A 20,640-nucleotide genomic window follows, 5' to 3' on the forward strand; every position below is an offset into this window, starting at 1 on the left:
AGAGAACAAAACAAAACGCCGGTCACGAATTAGAAGCACAAAATGAGGATTTGTAAAGAAAAATGTAGGAGGATTTCAATATAAGCCAAGAAGAAACTGGTTTTCCTTTGCTAAAGTAAGGAAACTTTGCTTAATAGGACATGTAGCATTAAATAACAGTTTGCACATAATAGGGAAACATGAAACAGGCAATTGTGATAAATGTGGACTACCAGAAACGGTTGAGCATGTTCTTTATGTATAGCGTATGAAAGGGAAAGACATCAGATGTTCCAAGAACTGGAACTGATGGGAATTAATAGTACCGGTATATCTCTAAAGACACTGTTAGGTTATGGGGTAATGCAATCAAGAATATATGGAGAATTGTTTAAGTATTTAAAAAAGACAAGATTAATGGAAAGAGTTTGAACTTAGAGTTATATTAATATTATTATTATTATTATTTTCTTTTATGTAATCATGTCACTGGAATTCGAGTGATCACTGTTCTAACGTGCAGTGAGTCAGCGAACTTACCAGTGCCCGAATTCGTGTACACGATCTACTGATTCACAAGCTCGGGAGCTAGGGAGCTGATTGAGACGCACCCTAGCATATCTCAGAGGCGCGTGCGTGACGTCATCCGCCAGGAACGGCTTCCGCGTACAACAGTCAGCGAAAGTGAGATAAAAATGTCACATTTTTACATATTGATATTTTACGATACGTTGTGAAACGTATCGATTCGCTATTTGACTACTTAAGGACTGTTGAACAAAAACACCCACCTACTCCCATTCTAACGCTTGGAAGAGCCAGGACAATTTTTAATATAACTCTGATTGGATTCGTCTAAAAGAAGAAAGTCATATACACCTAGGATGCTTTGAGGGTGAGTAAAACATGGGCTAATTTTAATTTTTGGGTGAACTAACCCATTAAACTAAATGAAAAGGAGAAATGTTGCCTTGGAAACTAGCTAAAATATATTTAAATTTTCAAAACAATTTCACACTTATGTTGGCTCATTTGCATACAGAAGTCTTAAAGGTACAGTAACAACAACAGCCTGTTTAATAGTCAAGGGTTACAAAAAGTTACACTAGTCTAAACGTCAGAGGCTAACTTTTCTAAAACTACCTCTACAACTAGTTTAAAGTGTTTCAGCTATAAAACTTACAGCATGCCTTCTTCTGTGTGTGACGGGCTGACAAACACAGATGCTGCCATCAGAGAACTTACAAAAGAGATATGGACAAACAGAGACGGCAGGCAATGAAAGATGGCAGAAAGGTAATGAAAAAGTCAAGGAGATGGAGTGCTGTTTAGCAGTCGATAAATGAAAAAATTGACAGCTCCATTAATAAGAGAAAAAGAGCGACGGAGCAGCTGGTGCAGGGTGTTAATGGATGAATAATTCAAGAGGTGGCGCTTGCACGTCTCTAGGCCTCTAGATTTAAGAGCCTCTTTGGGACTAACAAATGATAATGATGGCCATTTCTCAAGTTTGTCCTCTGAGACATCCCTGTGGATGCATTGGCACGTCCATGTGTTTTGTCATTCATGGGTCAGAATGTGTCTATTGTACTGGTGTTCAAAATTAACACATACAATGATATCCTCAGCATTTAGCAATAAATAAGAGGACTGGAACTTCATTTCAATGGGTCTTATACTGTCATGCAGAAGATGAAAATAAAGACCCAGCGGAGCTCCTAAAACCTCGGCACACAAACACCCACCCACAGGCCAACAGAGACCCTCTGTGAGATTCTGTCTAGTTTTGGAGATGTTTCCTTTAGTTACCAGTAATCCAACAATGGTTGCATTAGCACTGTTTACTACTGGATGAATCTCACAGTCTATCAAGAACATGTCATGGTCGTATTTAACCCCAAAAGGAAATTATATTTTACATGAATAAAATCTAAAAGTCTTATTTTTATTACTGCTGTGACATTACTTTCATTACAGTTAGGCATAAAACCCCTTACATTTTTATTAAATGTTTAAATATTTTTCTATTAAATTTTTATATATTTGACATACTTGTAACTGTAATTACATTAACAAAAAATAGAACCAGCATAAATTGAAAAAATATAGCAAATACTACCATGATGTATACATACTTTACAATTTAAATAATATATTCTTTTTGCATGACAGTAATGAGCACATAAATGTGAATTAGAGGGAAAATATTCTGAAAATATTGTCATAAAAATAATGCAAAAATGTTACTGGATCTAAAACAGGCTTCAATTTTCTTTATGCAATATACAGTTTCTTATGGGATTTTTTGAGTTAAAATATATAAACATCCTTTAATCAAGATACATATAAATGAATTTTAAAGTTACGGCATTGGATTTTTATTAAATATATTTTAACTATAAACCTAATTAAATATTGTTAAGAGTTTAAAAACTACTTTAAAAAAGTAGAAAACATATTTGACTATGGATTACAAAAAATAAACAATCCAAGACTTAATATTTTAATTGAAAAGCTGTATCATGTTTAAGAATGTTTAAATACTTTTATTTGAAAGCAAGACAAAAAATACTGATTAAAAATGATATTTTGCAGTGCATACTCATCTGATTATGTTCTTTTATGTTTTGACCTTAGGTGGTTCTTACTCTATATAAATGCTTCATAACATTATTAAAAACACATATGTTTAGTTCAGAGGAGTGGAGTGCTTACAAAATAAATGTCTGTAATTGGCACATCCTCATCCTCATCCACAGAAGCTCGGCTCGTACAGCCTGAGGCCTGACTGCCGCCGTCAGATTCTACCACTATCCTGGGGCTCGCCGGGACGGAGGAGGACGAGGCTTCTAGAAACGTCTCTGTAGCGTCACTATACATGTGGAAGAGAAAAATAAAAAACAATTTAGAGATTTTCAGTGAATAAACCATAAAATTCACTCTTCAGAAAAGTTGGAATATAGAGTCGAAATTGTATGGGCCACTTTTTTGGTGCTTTTTTATCCATTTGTCAGCCCATGGTCACTATATACTTTTGATGTATGCAGTGCTATATTATAATTATTTATAGACATTTACATTTATTATGAATATTTTGAATTAGCTTTTATTTTTATATTTTCAGTTATCATTTTAATTGTTGTTTACATTTTAGTAAATTTGTTATGCACCTTTGTCATTTTTATTATTATTTTTTTATATATATTTCTATACAGCTTTAATTTATTTTTATTTCAGTTTTTTTTGTGTAATTTTAGTACTTTAACGTGTTTATTTCTGTTTCTCATTTTTAAGTTTTTTAAGTTTAAGCTTTTCAACTAATATATATATTAAATTTATTTCACTTTATTTTTTTTTAGCTCAATCAATCCCCGAAAACTATTTTTTAATAGTTTTAGTTTTATTTAATGCTACGCAATTTGTATGGAAGTGTGCAGCATGAACTTTCTTCAAAATATCTTCAAAGGTTCAAAAGTCACATTGATTTGCTGTAAAACGAGGACGAATAAATAATACATATTTTCTAATAAATAAATACTATTTAAATAAAGAAGGAATAAATTTAATTATACTTTCATGTTATATTACTATTTATTATAGAAATTACATTTTTGGGTATATTGCCACTGGTCCTGACTAACACAAAAACATTTGGGTACTTATTGCCAATGTGATTAAGCGTTTCCTGTTTGGTTATGTTCCTCTGTGGCAGTTGTCATGGTGTCATATTCCCATCACTATGAGGAGCTACAGCAGGTGAGCTCAGCTGAATGGAGCACATCTAATTCCTCATTCCCATGATACCCCTGATCTTACATCCACACTGCTTTTGATTTAGCGGCAATGCATTTGCATTTAAATCATCTTTTTTTTTTACTTGCCTTAATTCCATTACACTTCACCAAGACCTTTTTTTCAGTATGTCCAACAATATCTGGCTTTCATAAGTAAATATGAAATATTACGTGAAAGCAGATTCTCAGTTTTGAGTGCGTACCTGATCTCCGGCGATACCTGGGGAGCCGCGAGGGTGGGTTCACTGTCATATCGTCCCTCCACTTCCACCTCCACTGTGATGGTTTGCTGGTCCTCATCCTGCATTCTACAACAAGACCAGCAGAGGGCTCAACTAAACCACATGAACTACATAACTAACAGTTCTCCTTTCATTAAAGGGATAGTTCACCCAAAAATGAAAATTCTGTCATTAATTATTCACCATCATGTCATTTCAAACCCGTAAGACCTTCGTTCATCTTCGTAACACAAATTAAGATATTTTTGATGAAATCTGAGAGCTGTCTGACCCTGCATAGACAGCAACGCAACTGAAATGTTCCCAGACCCAGAAATGAAGCAAGGAGATCTGTAAAATAATCCATGTGACATCAGGGGTTCAACCGTAATTTTACAAAGCTGCGAGAATACATTTTGTGCGCAAAAGAAAAGAAAAAAACGACTTTATTTAACAATTCATCTCCTCCGCATCACCCTGTAGCGCCATTTTGGAGAATATCAGCTGGACGTAAACAACGTATGCTGTTCTGTTAAGTGAAAAAGCATAATAGGACCCCTTTAAGGAGAAGATCAAACCCAAGAGAGATATAAACATAGTAAAGTCTGCTAATGAAACAAACTCGGTAATTTCAGTCACAAAACTATCATACGGCTTCAGAAGATCTAGCAGACCAGTGTGTTTTACTTACGTTTCTTCATGGCTGGACTGGGTGTGTCTCCTGTATTGAAGAAAACAGAGAGTTTATTGTACCTGCTACGGCCGAGACGTGGAAATATTACAGAGCGACAGACGGGGTGTTACCTGTAGCGCGGGTGTTCGGAGGTGTCCGACGGGGAGCGTTCTGGGATGGAAAGGGAGGTGGTGGAGGAGAGCGTGGTGGCGATGGAGGCTGTGGTGGCCTCCTCGAACGAGGGAGGGGTGCAGGGAAGTACATCTGCCCGACCTGAAACCGAATTTAAGCGTGACTAAAGCCATTAAGTTCTCATGGTTGAGAATGAAGAATGTACTTCGTCTATTGTTTACCATCGTCTTCCAGTGTGGGGAAGCTATGGGCTCCTCTCAAGTCGTAGATGTTTTCGTCTCTTACAAACGGCAGCTGGCTGGCCGACCAAGCCGCCCCGGGACCGCTGTATTTGGCCGCAGCCAGACCCCCACGACCCCTCTTTGACGGAGAGGATTTCAGTGCTGAAAGAATGAGGTTTATAATGCACTTCAGTAATAAAATACGTTCAATATCATGAGCGCAAATGAAGTATGTCGTTTCTTTCATTAGCAGGGTTAAGGTCAGGATTTTCCTGAAAACTACTGTGGCTTTCGTTTTTCTCTAAAAATAAATATCAAGTATGATAGCCAATAGGTAATAACTAACTTGTCTTTTTATTTGTTGACATAAGTGTCATATAAATTTTAGCCGTCACTTTTAAAATACCTTTTTACTTTCATAGGATTGCACAATATATCGGCAATTTATTGGTTATCGGCCAATATCACGGTTTTTAAAATTGATCAATACCAGACATTTACTTGTACATGCTCATTTCCTCTTTTTTAAATTTAGACTACCTTTGCTATTATGTAATGCTTCTAACTTTAATCATTTAAAGTTAATATTTAAAAACACTTGATCAGTAATCATTCGATATTACAAATTTTTAAATTTGATTAATACCAGACATTTACTTGTACATGCTCATTTCCTCTTTTTTAAAATTTAGATTACCTTTGCCATTATCTAATGCTTCTAACTTTAATCACTTAAAGTTAATCTTTAAAAACAATTTATCGGCCGATATTACAGCTTTTTAAAACCGATCAATACCAGACATTTACTTGTACATGCTCATTTCCTCTTCTTTAAAATTCAGATTACCTTTGCCAATATCTAATGGTTCTAACTTTGACCACTTAAAGTTAATCTTTAAAAAACTAATAATTTTGTCTGTTTGATAGCCCATGTTCACGTTATGCTTTTGTTGTATGCAGTGCTATTATAGTATTATAGTAATATATTTCTATATTATTATAGTATTTGTTAAGATTTTGAATTAGGTTTATTTTTATATTTTCAGTTTTAATTTCAGTTTAAATGTAGTTAGTTTTAGTAATTTTGTTGTGCTTTTGTTTTTTTTTTATATTTCTCTAGTTTTTTATATTTCTACATAGCTTTGATTTATTATAATTTTTTCAGTTTTAGAAATTTTTGTATTTCATAATATAATTTAATAACCAATTGAATATCCATTTTTCTACTGTACATTAAAATGCTGTGATGCCTAAATTCATTTGTAGCATTTAAATTATTAATTTTAAAGTTTTATTTATTAATTTATTTAGACCAAATACTATAGAATTTTATCAAGAACCATTTATCCGTTATTGGCTATTAAAATAAATATTTATTGGTGTCAGCCAAAACTTCATATCGGTGCATTGTTATTACTTTAACAGTAACTTTCATGCAGAATATGAAATTAATCTATGAAATTGAGCAATGCACGTTCAACTCAGAAGCAATTCACTCACAGGAAGTCTTTCTGAATACAGTAGTGCTCATAAATCTGAAGAACCTGTCTGCATAGAAAGACGGTCTGTGAACAGACACTGTGTCCTGAAGAGTGAAAAAAAGAAAGAAAGAATAAGTGAACCATCTCAATCAATCAATCTGAAAAGTTACAGCACATTCTGACTTATTCCAGTTGACAAAATGGAAAACAACAGTTTGTTCAGAACTAATAATCTTCATGCAGGCTTTAAATCAAATTGTGATTCTCAAATCAAAATCATGATTCTGTGGTAATTTGTGCCAGAACTTCTGTCACAGAGCTTAACTAGCACTGATCCTGTCACATTTGTTTACTTCACACATATAAATCACACAAAAACATGCATTAATTTACATTATACATTATACATATGCTCAACTGGACAGGTGAAGTCCAAATTAAAATCATATTTACACATTTTTCATGTCAGTTTCCAGTTTAACATCCATTATTCCTGGAGTCAACCAGTCAGCTTTTAGGTAATATATACTCTATCTGTCACCTCCAGCTGACGCAATCAAGATATACCAGCTCTAGGTCTATAAATAACCTAATTAGCATGCAAATGAACTGTGAGCCATTGGCAGTATGGCGTAGACTGTTGCGTCACAGGCAGGGTTGGAGAAATCTCCTTTATTCACAGCTGAGCCGAGAGAAAAATGAGTGTGTGCGTGTGTGTGGTATATGCATATCCAGCAATAGCACAATTAGCACATCCTCTGAGAAAAACAGCCCCAAATTAGTGCACATTTCACAAGCATTTTCTCCAAAACCCTGTAATTCTCACTAAACCCCATTCACGCTAATGTACCGCAGCAGATCATGCTTTAATATGAAAATGAAGGAAGTATGAGGAATTATATTGAAGGTCGGAGACCACAGAGTCTGAAAACACAGCTGGATGTTAACTTGGCCAAAGCTTTTCTTCCAAAGTGATGAAATGGAGCGTCTTGCAAGGGACAGTGATGTATTTCAGAAGGTCTTTTCTAGATAATAGATAATATAGATGATATATCTAGATAATATAATGAAATTCAATGTATTTCTTACCCCATCATGGACTAGAGCCTTCCACGTATGCTCCAATTTCTTTATTAACCTAAACAGAAAATGAATAAAGTTATTCCATAGTGCTTCCAAATCATACTGGCAGAAATGAATCACACACTTCTTGATGTAAATAGTAAGTGGCATGAGTCGGAGAGATTGACGCAAGCACCTGTAAGACTGCAAGATGTCGATTATTCCACTGAAATTAAATGTGTAGCTATACCTTTGGGAATAAAATTGCAACAGTGCTGAAAAGTATTTCCCAAAGTTGTCTAAATAAAATAAAAATAAATAAATAAATACTTTAAGAAGAAAAATAGCTAATAAACATGAAATGAAAAAAAAGAAAGAATTAAGATTAAAACAGAGAAAACACAAAACAAAAAAACAAACACAACAAATAATCTTTGTTCACTTCTAAAAATCTGTGTTTACATAAATATTAAATAAAACCAAACAAAATAAAAATGAAAATAAGATCAAAACAAAACAGAAAACACAAAAGGAAACTGTCTTTGTTCACCTTTTGGTTAGTAAACATGATGAATTTGTTGTTTGCAGGTTATTTACTTCTATAATGTGACGCATTTCCAGATGAAACAGGATCTCTAACTGAAAACGTAATTTTATCAAGATTTTATAAAGATTACAAACACAGTTTTTAAAGGAAAAAACATATTTTACTTATTTAGGCAAAAACAGAAAAATGTTGAAAAGTGTTTCCCAAAGTTAGCTAAATCTTTAAAAAAAAATCTGAGTAAAAAAAGACTGATAAAAAAATGAAAATAAATCACTTTTATGAATAACTTTTTTATTCACTTCTAACAAAGTTGTATTTTTTGGTTAGTTAATATGAATTTGTTGTTTGTATGTTATTTATTTCCATAACGTGATACATTTCCAGATGAAACAGGACCTCTAAAAGGACAATTTATTTTCCCACATTTTATAAAGATTACAAACACAAATTCATCCTTTTTTTTTTAAGTAAAAAAAACACATTTTAAATTTATTTAGGCAAAATAAAAATAGAAACATGCTGAAAAGCATTTCCCAAATGAGAAAGAAAAAAAGAGAAAAAACTGACTGATAAAGTATAAATATAAACAAATAAAAACACACCAACAACAACAAACAAAAATTCTGACTTCTAAAAAAAGTCAACATGAATTTGTTGTTTGCAATCCTTTAGCTTCCATAAATGCACTTGCAGATGAAATAGGATATCTAACATGATGGGACTTCGATTTTTCACATTTTTCGCCAGATTTTCTAAAGATTACAAACACAAATTTAGAGTTTTTAAAAGAAAAGAAAAATAGTATTACAATTTTGTAATTGCATCCCTGTTACTTATACATATTTTTTGATATATCTGAAAATGCATCACATATTTTTTTAAATATCCTTTATAAGTGTCAAAACATGGACTAATTTCAGCAACTCACGTGTCCTCAGTGTCAATCTCTTCTCCACAGGCCGACGCTCCCTGGATGGACTCCATGGCAGTGGAGTAGAGCGCTTTCTGTGCCAGCGGCCTCTTTTCATCACTGTTGCCCTGAGATCCCTCCATCTGCTGCTCTTTCTCTGCCTGATCGATGTTGTGAACTCCCAGCAGCAAACTATAATCCATAATCTTAAAGCTTTCCAAGACCTATACACCAAAAACACATCAATATTCGTCCTGAATGACTTGTCCGCTCTAGACAGCAGCACACTAGGGAGAACTTACCAAACAGTCTCTCTGTAACGTCTTGACCAGGGCGCTGTATGTGTCTGTATCCAGCATGAGACCCTCTTGTATGTCCTGCATAAAATCAAGGTCTTTGAAAGTGGGCTTCGCCTTTTCCCGCTCTTTTTTAGAGGCCCGTCGTTTGTACGTGGACCCCTTTAGGTCGTATTTGAGGTGCATGCGCACCACCCTGGGCAGAACGTTGTTCATGACCACCATCCGAATGTTCTTCCCGCCCGATTGTACGCAGTACAGCCCGAAGAACTTGGGCAATAAGGTGCGAGGATTCTGATTCAAGTTCTGTAGGAAACAAACATTTGAAAAATCAAACACGATTTAGTCAAAGCGAACAAAGATTCAAACCTAAGTGCTAAACATCTGTCGAAGAATGTGTACATTTGTATTTGTTGGTTACATGCTTTGTATAATGCATTTATTTATTCCTTAAAGGAATAGTTCACTTTAAAATTACAATTCTGTCATCATTTATTCACCTGATATTGAAATTCTTTGCACAAAAATTTGTTGCATCAGGTTTGACAAACTTGCAACCTAAGTTTAAATATGTGAAAATACAAACGACAGGGTCATTTTAAGACCCACAGAAACCCTGATATAAGATATTTAGCAATTAAACAAAATTTTAGCCTTTTCCAATTAATTTATTAATTCTTTAACAAAATATTTCACCCCAAAATTAAAGTTTTGACATTATTTTGTCATTATTAAATACATTTTATTCAAATTTTGTGCGCCAAAATGTATTGCGACAAATTTGCAACTTGGAACTTAAGTTTAAATGTGAGAAAATACAAATGGTTTCTGCAGGTTTTATGAAGGTAAATTTAAGACTTTTTAAGACGAAGAAAATGTATTAAATTAAATTGAGTGGAACACAATATGTCAACATGTCTAAAAGTAAATGTCTTGTATTAGCAACGCTTCAAAGTTTGAAAATAGTTTTGAATTGTTGTTGGTTTTTTTTGCAGTGTATCCCAGGATCAGGAAATGGTCCTCCATAAAATGTGCTGCACACATCTGAATATTTGGGTTAAACTGTTCTGGAACAGTGTTGTAAATACAACTTAACCACTGATTTCTAGTCGTGTCCATTTTTGGAAGGCCAAACAAAGTAATTTCGCTTTCACAACGAAACACAGTGTCACACACGGCGGCTAGAGTGAGCGGTGGTGGCCTACAGTGAGCAGAGGCCGGGGTCTAGTGTGAGGAACGGCCGGAGGGCTAGAGTGAGCAGAGTCGGTGGATTCGACGAAGGAGCGGCCGGCGGGCTTGCGGCAACCACACACTTTAAGACCCACAGAAAGATATTCAGCAAAGAACAACTTTTAGGCCTTTTCCAATTAATTTTGTTTAAATTTTGTTTGAATTCTTTAAAGCAATATTTCACCCCAAAATTACAGTTTTGTCATTATTTATTCATTTTTATTCCAATTTTGCATGCCAAAATGTACTGTGACAAGTTTTACGAACTTGCAACTCGAGTTTGAATATGGGAAAATAAAAATTAGATATTCATTTTTTTGGCTTTTTCCTCACAAAAAGAACATTTATGATACTTTTATTTAGCTTTTTTTACATTTCTTGATGGCATCACAATTTGGAAAAGAGCACCGTCAATATTCATCAAAACATCTTTTGTGTTCTACAGGGGAAAAAAAGTCACACAGATTAGGAACAGTATGTATAAATGTTTTTAAAAATCATGTGAATATTGCAACGCACATCTGTTTATCATAACAAAATCCCACTAAGAGTAAAAAAAAACCCCAAAAAATATATTTTTATATGGCATGCAAATCACACTTTTGTTAATCCAAGTTTATTAAAGGCATTTATGCATTAAATTAAGGTAAAGGTTATTAGTTTTTTTCCGCATTCCAGACACAAAACACTCCATTTCAACCCGAAAAACACCTTTCTTAAGTCAATGACATTCATTTTGCCAGTTAATGTTCCAGGGCATAGTAAAACCACCTGATTCCAATTAGTTTGGAGTTTAAATCCTCTTAAATATCACCACACAAAAGCAAAGCAATGAAGCGGATATCCAACCTAGAAAAGCTTTGTGACACCCATCACCTTCGCATAGGTGACATGTCCTACAAGATATGATCAAAGAAGAGAAACAGAATGAGGAAAAGAGCCAGACAGTAATAAAGACAGGTTTCTGTAGACCACGAACTGGCCAAGGTCAGCACTGTTGCTAAACAACAACTGATCCGTCACCATTCATGGGCTCATTAGCTCCAGATGAATGGATGGAACAAGCCAAGCCAGTCGCTGGTTAGACTCTGCTGACACTGAGAACCCATTTAGGCATCATCTACTCAAAAAAATACTCATGTTCTCTTGGAAACCGAACCCTTTTGTACTTATATTGTGGAATGAAATGGTCCACTGGAGACAGAAAACTGGAACGGGCACGGCTTACATGCTAATTGTGTCATTTGTTTTGTTATTCAGGTAAATAGTAGACATATCGCCTCGGGGGAGAAATTAGTTCAAAATAACTTGTTGGGTAATCAGCAGTGTTGTTGTTTAACCAGGCGGTTGATTTGTGACAGCATGTGATAATGGGCTAGAAATCTAGAGAGCATGTTTCTCAAAAAATACAGAACATTTAACAGTGCAACATAAACAGTATATTTTATCCTAGCTTAAACTGCAGCTGAAGACTGTATAAAGGTCTGCATCAGTGATACACCGATATATCAGCCAGGCTGATAATCCGGCGATAGTTCCGATACATATTAAATATAGAATACATGTACTGCATCATATTTAGCAGCATTATATTAACTATCAGCTAATTTACTCTTTAGATATTATATTGGACACTGAAAACCAATATCACTAATTCTACACCAATAATTCTGGCCGATACTGATAAGCCGATAATTATTTTCAGGTTGATATTTGGCCATAAATATTAGCTCACCATTATGGATTACTGTCTAAAATAAGCATTTCACAAATTTTATGTAGGCTACACATCATTTTCTATTATTAGACTGTACTATATCATGCAATATATATGTGTTGTATAATATATGCACCCTGCTTTCGAGATATCGGCATCCGACTTATTGGTTGACCACTACTTTGAAATGTATCAGTCAAAGTACAGCAACTCACCATGTAATATCCAGGAAGAAGCTTCTGCAAAAACTCTGCCTCCTTGTGCAAGACTGTCTTAATGATGAACTCATCATCCTTCGTGACGTAAAAGACTGAGCCACTGGCTCCAGGATTGGACAACTCGATCAGTGGTTCGTTACAGAGCGAATACTAAAGGCAATCACAGATTGAGATACACATAAACAAATGACAATGAATTTTGCTTGAGTGATTCTTCAATAATCCTAAATAAATACAAGCATTTATTATAAAAATCCAGCCTTTAGCTTATATTTCTCACCAAATAGTCATCCGGCCGTATCCCGAAGAGCTCTCTGAAGTAACGGAAGGCGACGGGAGCATAGGTTTTGAAACGGAAGTCTGGGAAATGATGGGCTGGCGTCAAGTTGCTCCCTTCACTGGAAGAACAAAGAGAAGATCATTTTTTTTCATGTGAAATTCCACATCCACCCTCAACTTCAGACAGACAGCGCACCTGGGGAAGAAGATGCTCTCCACCACATAGAAATCCTGCATGAGGACGTCCCGCTCAGGCTTGGAACTCAAGTTGCCAACCGTGTAGCCAATCCCTAGCTGAATGGCCCCCTTGAGTGCTGAAGATGTGGTCTGAAGAGGATATAGATGATGTGACTCATAAATATTAACCCTAAACCCATTGACTGATCTTCTGCATTTTCTGTTTAGATGTCATCTGGTGCCACATTTCTGCTGAGCTTATTAGCAATATTACAATTCTGGTCGAAACAGATAAACCAAAAAATCATTTGCATGTTATTATTATACATGTAGTTATTTTGTATATAATACGCCCAATAACTGATGAACAGTCAATATTACAATTAAACACTATTTTGTCAAAAAAAATTTAAAAATGTAACTTTAAACTAAAATCAATTATGTTAAACACTAAAGTGAATTTAGGCATTACAAAATTCAAATTTACATTCTGAAAATATTTTTATTCATTTTGAAGTGAATTATTGGTTTAACGATAAATTTTAGGTTAACATTACATGGTGGAAAATTAGCATGGACAATTAAATACACAACATCAATCGATATAAAACATTGAAAAATTTAATAATTTTTTTATACACTAAAAATGTCCTAATATCGGCTGATATGGTACCGATATATCGTGCATCCCTAGAAGTAAATGAAATAATCTGAATGTACAATTTAATATACAATATTAACCGATACAAAATGTAAAAAAATAATAACATTTTTTATTTTTTTTTAAATAAAAAAATGTAAGATAAAAAAAACAAATGCTAGCTGATATGGTACCGATATATTGTCCATCCCTAGAAGTAACTAAAATAATCTGAATGGAATCAGTATCGAATCTAGAAAAAGTGATTAATTTTAGGTCAACATTAGATGATGGCAAAGGTAATTCAAATATAAAAAGAGAGGAAACTGGCATGTACAATTAAATATACAATATGAACCGATATAAAAAAATTTTAAAAATAAAAATGCAAAAATCTTAGGTTTTGTTTTTATATAAAAAAAAAAAAAAGTATATTAAAAAATACTAATATTGGCTGATATAGTACCGATATACTGTCCATCCCTAGAAGTAACTAAAATAATCTGAACGGAATCAATATCAAATCAAGAAAAAGTTGCTGAAATTGAGTAGGCCCAATGCACCTTCTTATACGTGGTTTCTCCAGAAGCGTCCACTCCTCTGTGTCCGATCTTCTTCCCATGGGCTGGCTGGCCTGACGATGAAGGCATCTGGTATAAAGAGTGTAAATATGAGATACCACCAACCTGCAATCCCTGCATGAACAGGTTCATCTGCAGTCTAACAGTAGATATTGTTGATATGTGAGAAAAGCAATGTACCTCTGTTATGAAAGCCTTTTTCGATGTAGAGTCTAGGAAAGAAAAAGAAAAGTGATTGATCGGATATTCACAACAATATCTGAATAAAAATATCAGATTGCATCATTTGCAAAATGAAAGTGCTGATAGTCATCCCTAAAGATCAGGATTTGAAACCAAATCAGATTTGTGTAAAAATATAAACAAAACCTATGAAGACATATTCGTCTGCAATTATAACCAGACTTCAAGAGTCAGCGGGTCAGACAGCATCAGCCAACTTCATTATTCAACCTGCATTTATATTCTGTCGCCGCCCCTCAAGCATCAGCAGCAGCTGTCAACAGCGACTGGGACGTTTGTTGACAAAGATGGTTTGATAAAAATAAATCATGTGAAGATGACGGCTGGATTTCTTGAGCTGTGCTTCTCACCCCACAGTCGTCCCAGATGCATCCGCACATGCTCCCATTCAGCCGTGTTCCTCGGTTTCCATGGCATCCCAATCAAGGCCAACAAGCTTTCTCGGAAATTGCATATGCATGTGGCATCAACAGACACATGCTGCTCTAAACAGGGCATTGGCCGCTAGACAGAGCAGCTCATAGCCATGCAGTGAGAAAGCAACAGCAAAACTAAGATGACGGGCCTGCTGGAAAATCCAGCTAAAAACAGCTTTAACCCAAAAATTTACATTCTGTTTACTCACTCTCATGTCGTTTCTAACTTTTGTTCATAGAATAGAAAAGGAGAAATTCTGAGAAATGTGTTGGTTGCTCTTTTCCTTTACAAAGAATGAATCTGGAGATTTTAAGCTTAAAAAAATACGTCATAAAAGTGGTTTATATGACTTATATTGAACTTATTTGGCAACTTCATGTGACAAGCAAACCATAATTTGAGGAATTCCTACTGAAAATTTTGACATCTGCCCTAACTACCTTACCTAACTACCTGAACAATTCATTCACAAATCAAAATGAATAAGTTCTTAACTTAGTGACTTAATAGTCCAGTCGCAACGATTAGTAGCTAAGCGGAGGGGAAAATCAAATCATCTGCCCTAACTTAGTTTGTGATTGTGAACAAGTTATTCATTTGAGTCAGATTTTCAAAAAATCATTTGAAATGGTTCACAAAATTAGAATAATTTGTTCACAAATCAGAATGAATCAGTTCCTGACTTACTGAATCAATAATCCGTTTGCAACAATTAGCAGCTAACTGGAGGGGAAATCTTAAAGGAACACTCCACTATTTTTGAAAATAGGCTCATTTTCCAACTCCCCTAGAGTTAAACAGTTGAGCTTTACCGGCTTCGAATCCATTCAGCCGATCTCCGGGTCTGGCGGTAGCATTTTTAGCTGTAGCTTAGCATAGATCATTGAATCTGATTAGACCGTTAGCATCTCGCTCAAAAATGACCAAAGAGTTTCGATATTTTTCCTATTTAAAACTTGAATCTTCTGTAGTTACATCGTGTACTAAGACCGACGGAAAATGAAAAGTTGCGATTTTCTAGGCCGATATGGCTAGGAAATATCCTCTCATTCCGACGTAATAATCAAGGAACTTTGCTGCCGTACCATGGGTGCAGCAGGCGCAATGATATTACGCAGCGCCTGGAAATAGGCTAACTTCAGCCAACACAACCAACGTGACCACCTTGCGTTGAGCGAGATGCTAATGGTCTAATCCAGGAGTGTGAAGTAACGAATTACAAATACTCACGTTACAGTAATGCTCAGTACTCACTACTCAATACTCAGTACTTTTAAATAGGCTACTGGTTTACTCTTACTCAAGTAGTTTTTTGGACAAGTACTTTTACTCTACTCACACTACGTTTTTTGGAAGGTAATGGTACTTTTACTTGAGTATATTTTTTCCCTACTCTTTCCACCACTGGTCTAATCAGATTCAATGATCTATGCTAAGCTGCAGCTAAAAGTGCTACCGCCAGACCCGGAGATCGGCTGAATGGATTCGAAAACGGTAAAGCTCAACTGTTTAACTCTAAGGGAGTTGGAAAATTAGCTATTTTCAAAAATAGTGGAGTGTTCCTTTAACATCTGCCCTAAATACATTAATTTGTGACTGCAAACATATAATTATTTTGAGTCAGATCTTCAATGAATCATTTCAGTGGTTCACAAAATCAGAATTATTCATTTACAAATCAAAATGAACCAGTCTCTGACTTACTGACTCTGGTCACTACAATTAGTTATTAATTACAGGGGAAAATCTTAACATCTGACCTATATTATTTTGTGATTGTGAACAAATAATTTGTTTGAGTCAGATCTTTAATGAATCATTTGAAACCACCTTGAATGATCTGTTCACAAATTAGACTCAATTGGTTCTTGTCTCACTGTAGTTTTGGGTGAACTACACCTTTAGGATGGTAACTGTGTTTTGGAACATGGTACCTGGTTTCCAGCTGGTCAACCATCTGGACCACAAGCTGGTAGACCAGCTAAGATGGCATAACCAACTGGAAGCTGGTTTGCTGCTAGTCAAAGATGTTCTATCAGTTATCAGCACTAATGGATAGCTTGGACTACCTAATGTCCAGCTATAATGACTATATAAATTCCACCAGCAAGCTTCAAACTTTTGGTAAATTTGTTGTTGTACCGTACATGGAAAAAAGTTGGACGCACAAAGTTAGGAAAAACATGATGGGTGCAATGTCCCAAACAAACCAATTTTCCATTTTCACATCTGAAATAGCACATCCACACCAACAAGCCTCATGACCAAGTTAGTTGTCCTGTTATTTCTGGATCCAGCAGTCAATGTGGGATCCTGAAGCTGTTTGGGCAACATTGTGGTTCTCCTTAAAAGAGCTTTTTCCAAGAACTTGTTCACCAATGATAGGTTTGGCCACAGTTCAAGCTGGAGCACAAACATGCAGCAGGATTTCTGCTATTCTCCGCTAGCCAGGGTCGACCACACATCTAATAAAGAGCATTAGACCAGCAAAAATCTGCTTTTTAATTCTATATCAGGTGGCGAACGTCGGTCCTGGAGAGCCGCAGCCCTGCAGAGTTTTGCTTCAACCCTAATCAAACACACCTGAACAAGCTAATCAAGGTCTGAATGGTTTCTAGGAAGCTACAGGCAGGTGAGTTTTTATTAGGGTTGGAGCTGAACTCTGCAGGGCTGAGGCTCTCCAGGACCGGAGTTCGCCACCCCTGTTCTATACGAACAGAATAAATATAATTGGGATTTAAATTGACCGTTCGTGCAGGCTAAGCTACATTTTGACGCACAAAATGTTTACTGTATTAATGTTTAAAAGTCAAGGTTCAAAAACTGATTTTGAAGGGAAATCTGTTTAAACCATCTGGTCAACTGGGTTAAACAGAGCTGATGGTAATATCATTCATAGCTAAAGGATTATAAAATTAGCTGAAAATCAACTGAGTTACTTAAACAACATAGCATTCTTATTCTATTATGAGCTAGCGTTCAAATTCTTTCAAGCCATATTGAACTTGACAAACTTCTAAACCACAGGTTACAGCTCATAACATCTCTAGTGCTAATGAATTAACAAAACAACTCCTGAAATCACTTTGGATAGGTGTGATCACAGCCAGCTCAAAATGGACTTGAAATGAAGAACTTGACGACAGAACCTTGGAGTGTCACTTGACACCTCAAGCTAACATTCATTATATAGGACTAAATTTACCAAAGATTTAGCATATATATGCTACTTTGAGTAAAGGATATCATGTGGTATGACAGCAAAAATCTAAATTCTGGAAGTAAAACCATGACAACATATGAAGGACAGCTCATAATCTGGTAAAACAGAACTGTATAAAGCAAACCGAAGAAAACAGGCAACTGTAAACCCACCAGTGAGGCACATAAAACCATTTTCATTGCTCAGTTCTGATCTGAGAGATGAAAACAAAAACTACAAAGTCCCTCTTGCGAATTTCAACAGATTTATTCAAAGTTCATAGCTCTTCTAAGTAATAGACACCCAACAATGCACTTGTGTGCAGAAGAGATTCCCTCAACTCTAGGGACATTTTTTTATTGCTCATAACTTCTCGAAAAAATAGACACTGAACAAAGATGAAACTTTATAGTGCGCATGTGTCAAACACCTGTGTTTGTGCACACTATAAAATGGAGTATACTTTGAAAGGCTATGATGGTCAAGGATACACAAACGCCAAGTATAGTTTGAGCTTTACAATTTTCACCTGGCGAACAATAAAACGGGTTTGCGAATGCTATAAACATGGAGCATACTTTGAAAAGGCCATGCTGTTCATCTGTACGCAAATGCTAAGTATACTTTAAGCTTTACGATTTTTCACCTGGCTGACGATAAAACGGATTTGCGCATGCTATCAAATGGAGTATACTTTAAAAAGCTATGCATTTGGCTGTACACATAGGCTTAGCATTCGTGAAGTATACTTTGGGCAGTAGCACTTTATTTTACAGTCCTGTTCCTCATACTATGTAGTATGTACTTATTATAGTAATAACTATAACTAGGTAATAACAAGGTACTAACCCTGAACCTACCCCTAAACCTAACCCTGCCCCATATAGTTACCTTATATTACCAGAACTTCCTTAGGTAGGTACACTGTACAAGAAAACCAAGTATGCTTTAATATTTTGTCCTTTTTAGGGTTGCATCCTGTGACACCACGTCCTGTTTTGATTTTAGATGTTTTTGACCCTTGTTGAACCACACCAGCGTTTGTTTAGTCTCAGCCTCAGACGTCATGCCCATGAACCGTGGCTGAACATCTAATGCATATGGCACACAAAATTGGAAACACTTGACACATCTGATTGGTTTAATTCTACAGGATTTGCGGGAGTCTCGCGTGTTGCTTTCTTTACCGGAACACACATCTTTTGGTAAGTTTCCATAAACAAGGTTTTGTTATGATGCCTTGAACACAAATGTGTCAAAGAAGGACTTTGCGTCCTCTTGTAGGAGACGCCCTACTCCCTCTGAGGTAGGGCCGATGGGATTGAGTGTCTTCCAGAACCCTGGTCTTGTCTGCAGGCTGGCCTATAAAAAGCTCCATCCTCTTCAGGGCATAAGCGAGGGGAGCAAGGAATACAGAGACACCATTATGCAATTCTTGCTTGTTTTCCATTTCCCACCAAAGCTTGAAAACTCCCAGCAGTCTGAGCTATTAGAATAACACGAGTAGAGGAAATAGATGGAGTATGCAGACAGACCTGCCTTGTTTTGCAAAGCGATATCAGCGGGCACAACACTATACGGCTTTGAGTATAGCCTAGGGTTTGATTATATATGCATCTCATGGGATGTTATTTGTATAAACCAAGAAAGCCGTGTCTGGATTTCACAGATGCTTTAATTGTGTACATTTACTACCACCATCACACGACGATAATGAAGTGGGTGCTTTAGACAGTCCACTTAGTGGTAATAACCTCAAAATCGATTTATAATTAATTTACAATAAAGATCTTTTCCTATCTCAGTCATCATCGGTTCAGTGCTGCTCTTAATGAGCCAAGTAAGACGGCCACTGAACTGAACAGCAACAGATATTTATCATTCAGACTGGGCGAAATGAGAGCAATAACTACAGGTGCATCTCAATAAATTAGAATGTCGTGGAAAAGTTCATTTATTTCAGTAATTCAACTCTATTGTCAGTAGGTATTGTCAAGAGGAAAATGAGAAACAAGAGACCAAAAAATGCAGATGAGCTGAAGGCCACTGTCAAAGAAACCTGGGCTTCCATACCACCTCAGCAGTGCCACAAACTGATCACCTCCATGCCACACCGAATTGAGGCAGTAATTAAAGCAAAAGGAGCCCCTACCAAGTATTGAGTACATATACAGTAAATGAACATACTTTCCAAAAGGCCAACAATTCACTAAAAATGTTTTTTTTATTGGTCTTATGAAGTATTCTAATTTGTTGAGATAGTGAATTGGTGGGTTTTTGTTAAATGTGAGCCAAAATCATCACAATTAAAAGAACCAAAGACTTAAACTACTTCAGTCTGTGTGCACTGAATTTATTTAATACACGAGTTTCACAATTTGAGTTGAATTACTGAAATAAATGAACTTTTCCATGACATTCTAATTTATTGAGATGCACCTGTGTATTACCATGTGCAAAAAGTATTATTATAGCTCACATTTAAAGCTTTGAACAAACCTCTAACTGTAAGTATTAAACTCTAAAGTATCCACCGTTTTATTTTTAAGATTACAGTGTGCGAGGCATTCCATGTAAATAATTTTTAAAGATTTATTTTTGCCTTTGTTATGATAGGATA

General features: G+C 35.6%; 1 protein-coding gene across 1 annotated transcript in view; it reads right to left on the bottom strand.

Annotated features, from left to right (window-relative positions):
* LOC107669796 (phosphatidylinositol 4-phosphate 5-kinase type-1 gamma-like) overlaps positions 1 to 20,640 on the bottom strand; it is a 28,546-nt gene that overhangs the window by 3,785 nt on the left and 4,121 nt on the right. The window contains exons 2-17 of the mRNA XM_016462191.1: positions 14,339 to 14,370; positions 14,141 to 14,227; positions 12,957 to 13,087; positions 12,762 to 12,879; positions 12,479 to 12,631; positions 9,323 to 9,622; positions 9,039 to 9,244; positions 7,760 to 7,813; positions 7,591 to 7,639; positions 6,521 to 6,605; positions 5,021 to 5,182; positions 4,799 to 4,940; positions 4,686 to 4,715; positions 3,977 to 4,081; positions 2,695 to 2,851; positions 1,163 to 1,219 (exon numbers count right to left, since the gene is read on the bottom strand). Coding sequence (XP_016317677.1) covers positions 1,163 to 1,219; positions 2,695 to 2,851; positions 3,977 to 4,081; positions 4,686 to 4,715; positions 4,799 to 4,940; positions 5,021 to 5,182; positions 6,521 to 6,605; positions 7,591 to 7,639; positions 7,760 to 7,813; positions 9,039 to 9,244; positions 9,323 to 9,622; positions 12,479 to 12,631; positions 12,762 to 12,879; positions 12,957 to 13,087; positions 14,141 to 14,227; positions 14,339 to 14,370 — 1,868 coding nt within the window. The remainder of the gene's footprint in view (positions 1 to 1,162; positions 1,220 to 2,694; positions 2,852 to 3,976; positions 4,082 to 4,685; positions 4,716 to 4,798; positions 4,941 to 5,020; positions 5,183 to 6,520; positions 6,606 to 7,590; positions 7,640 to 7,759; positions 7,814 to 9,038; positions 9,245 to 9,322; positions 9,623 to 12,478; positions 12,632 to 12,761; positions 12,880 to 12,956; positions 13,088 to 14,140; positions 14,228 to 14,338; positions 14,371 to 20,640) is intronic.

The sequence above is a fragment of the Sinocyclocheilus anshuiensis genome, unplaced genomic scaffold, assembly GCF_001515605.1.
Source record: "Sinocyclocheilus anshuiensis isolate Anshui unplaced genomic scaffold, SAMN03320099.WGS_v1.1 scaffold560, whole genome shotgun sequence".
In the NCBI taxonomy this organism is placed as follows: Eukaryota; Metazoa; Chordata; class Actinopteri; order Cypriniformes; family Cyprinidae; genus Sinocyclocheilus; species Sinocyclocheilus anshuiensis.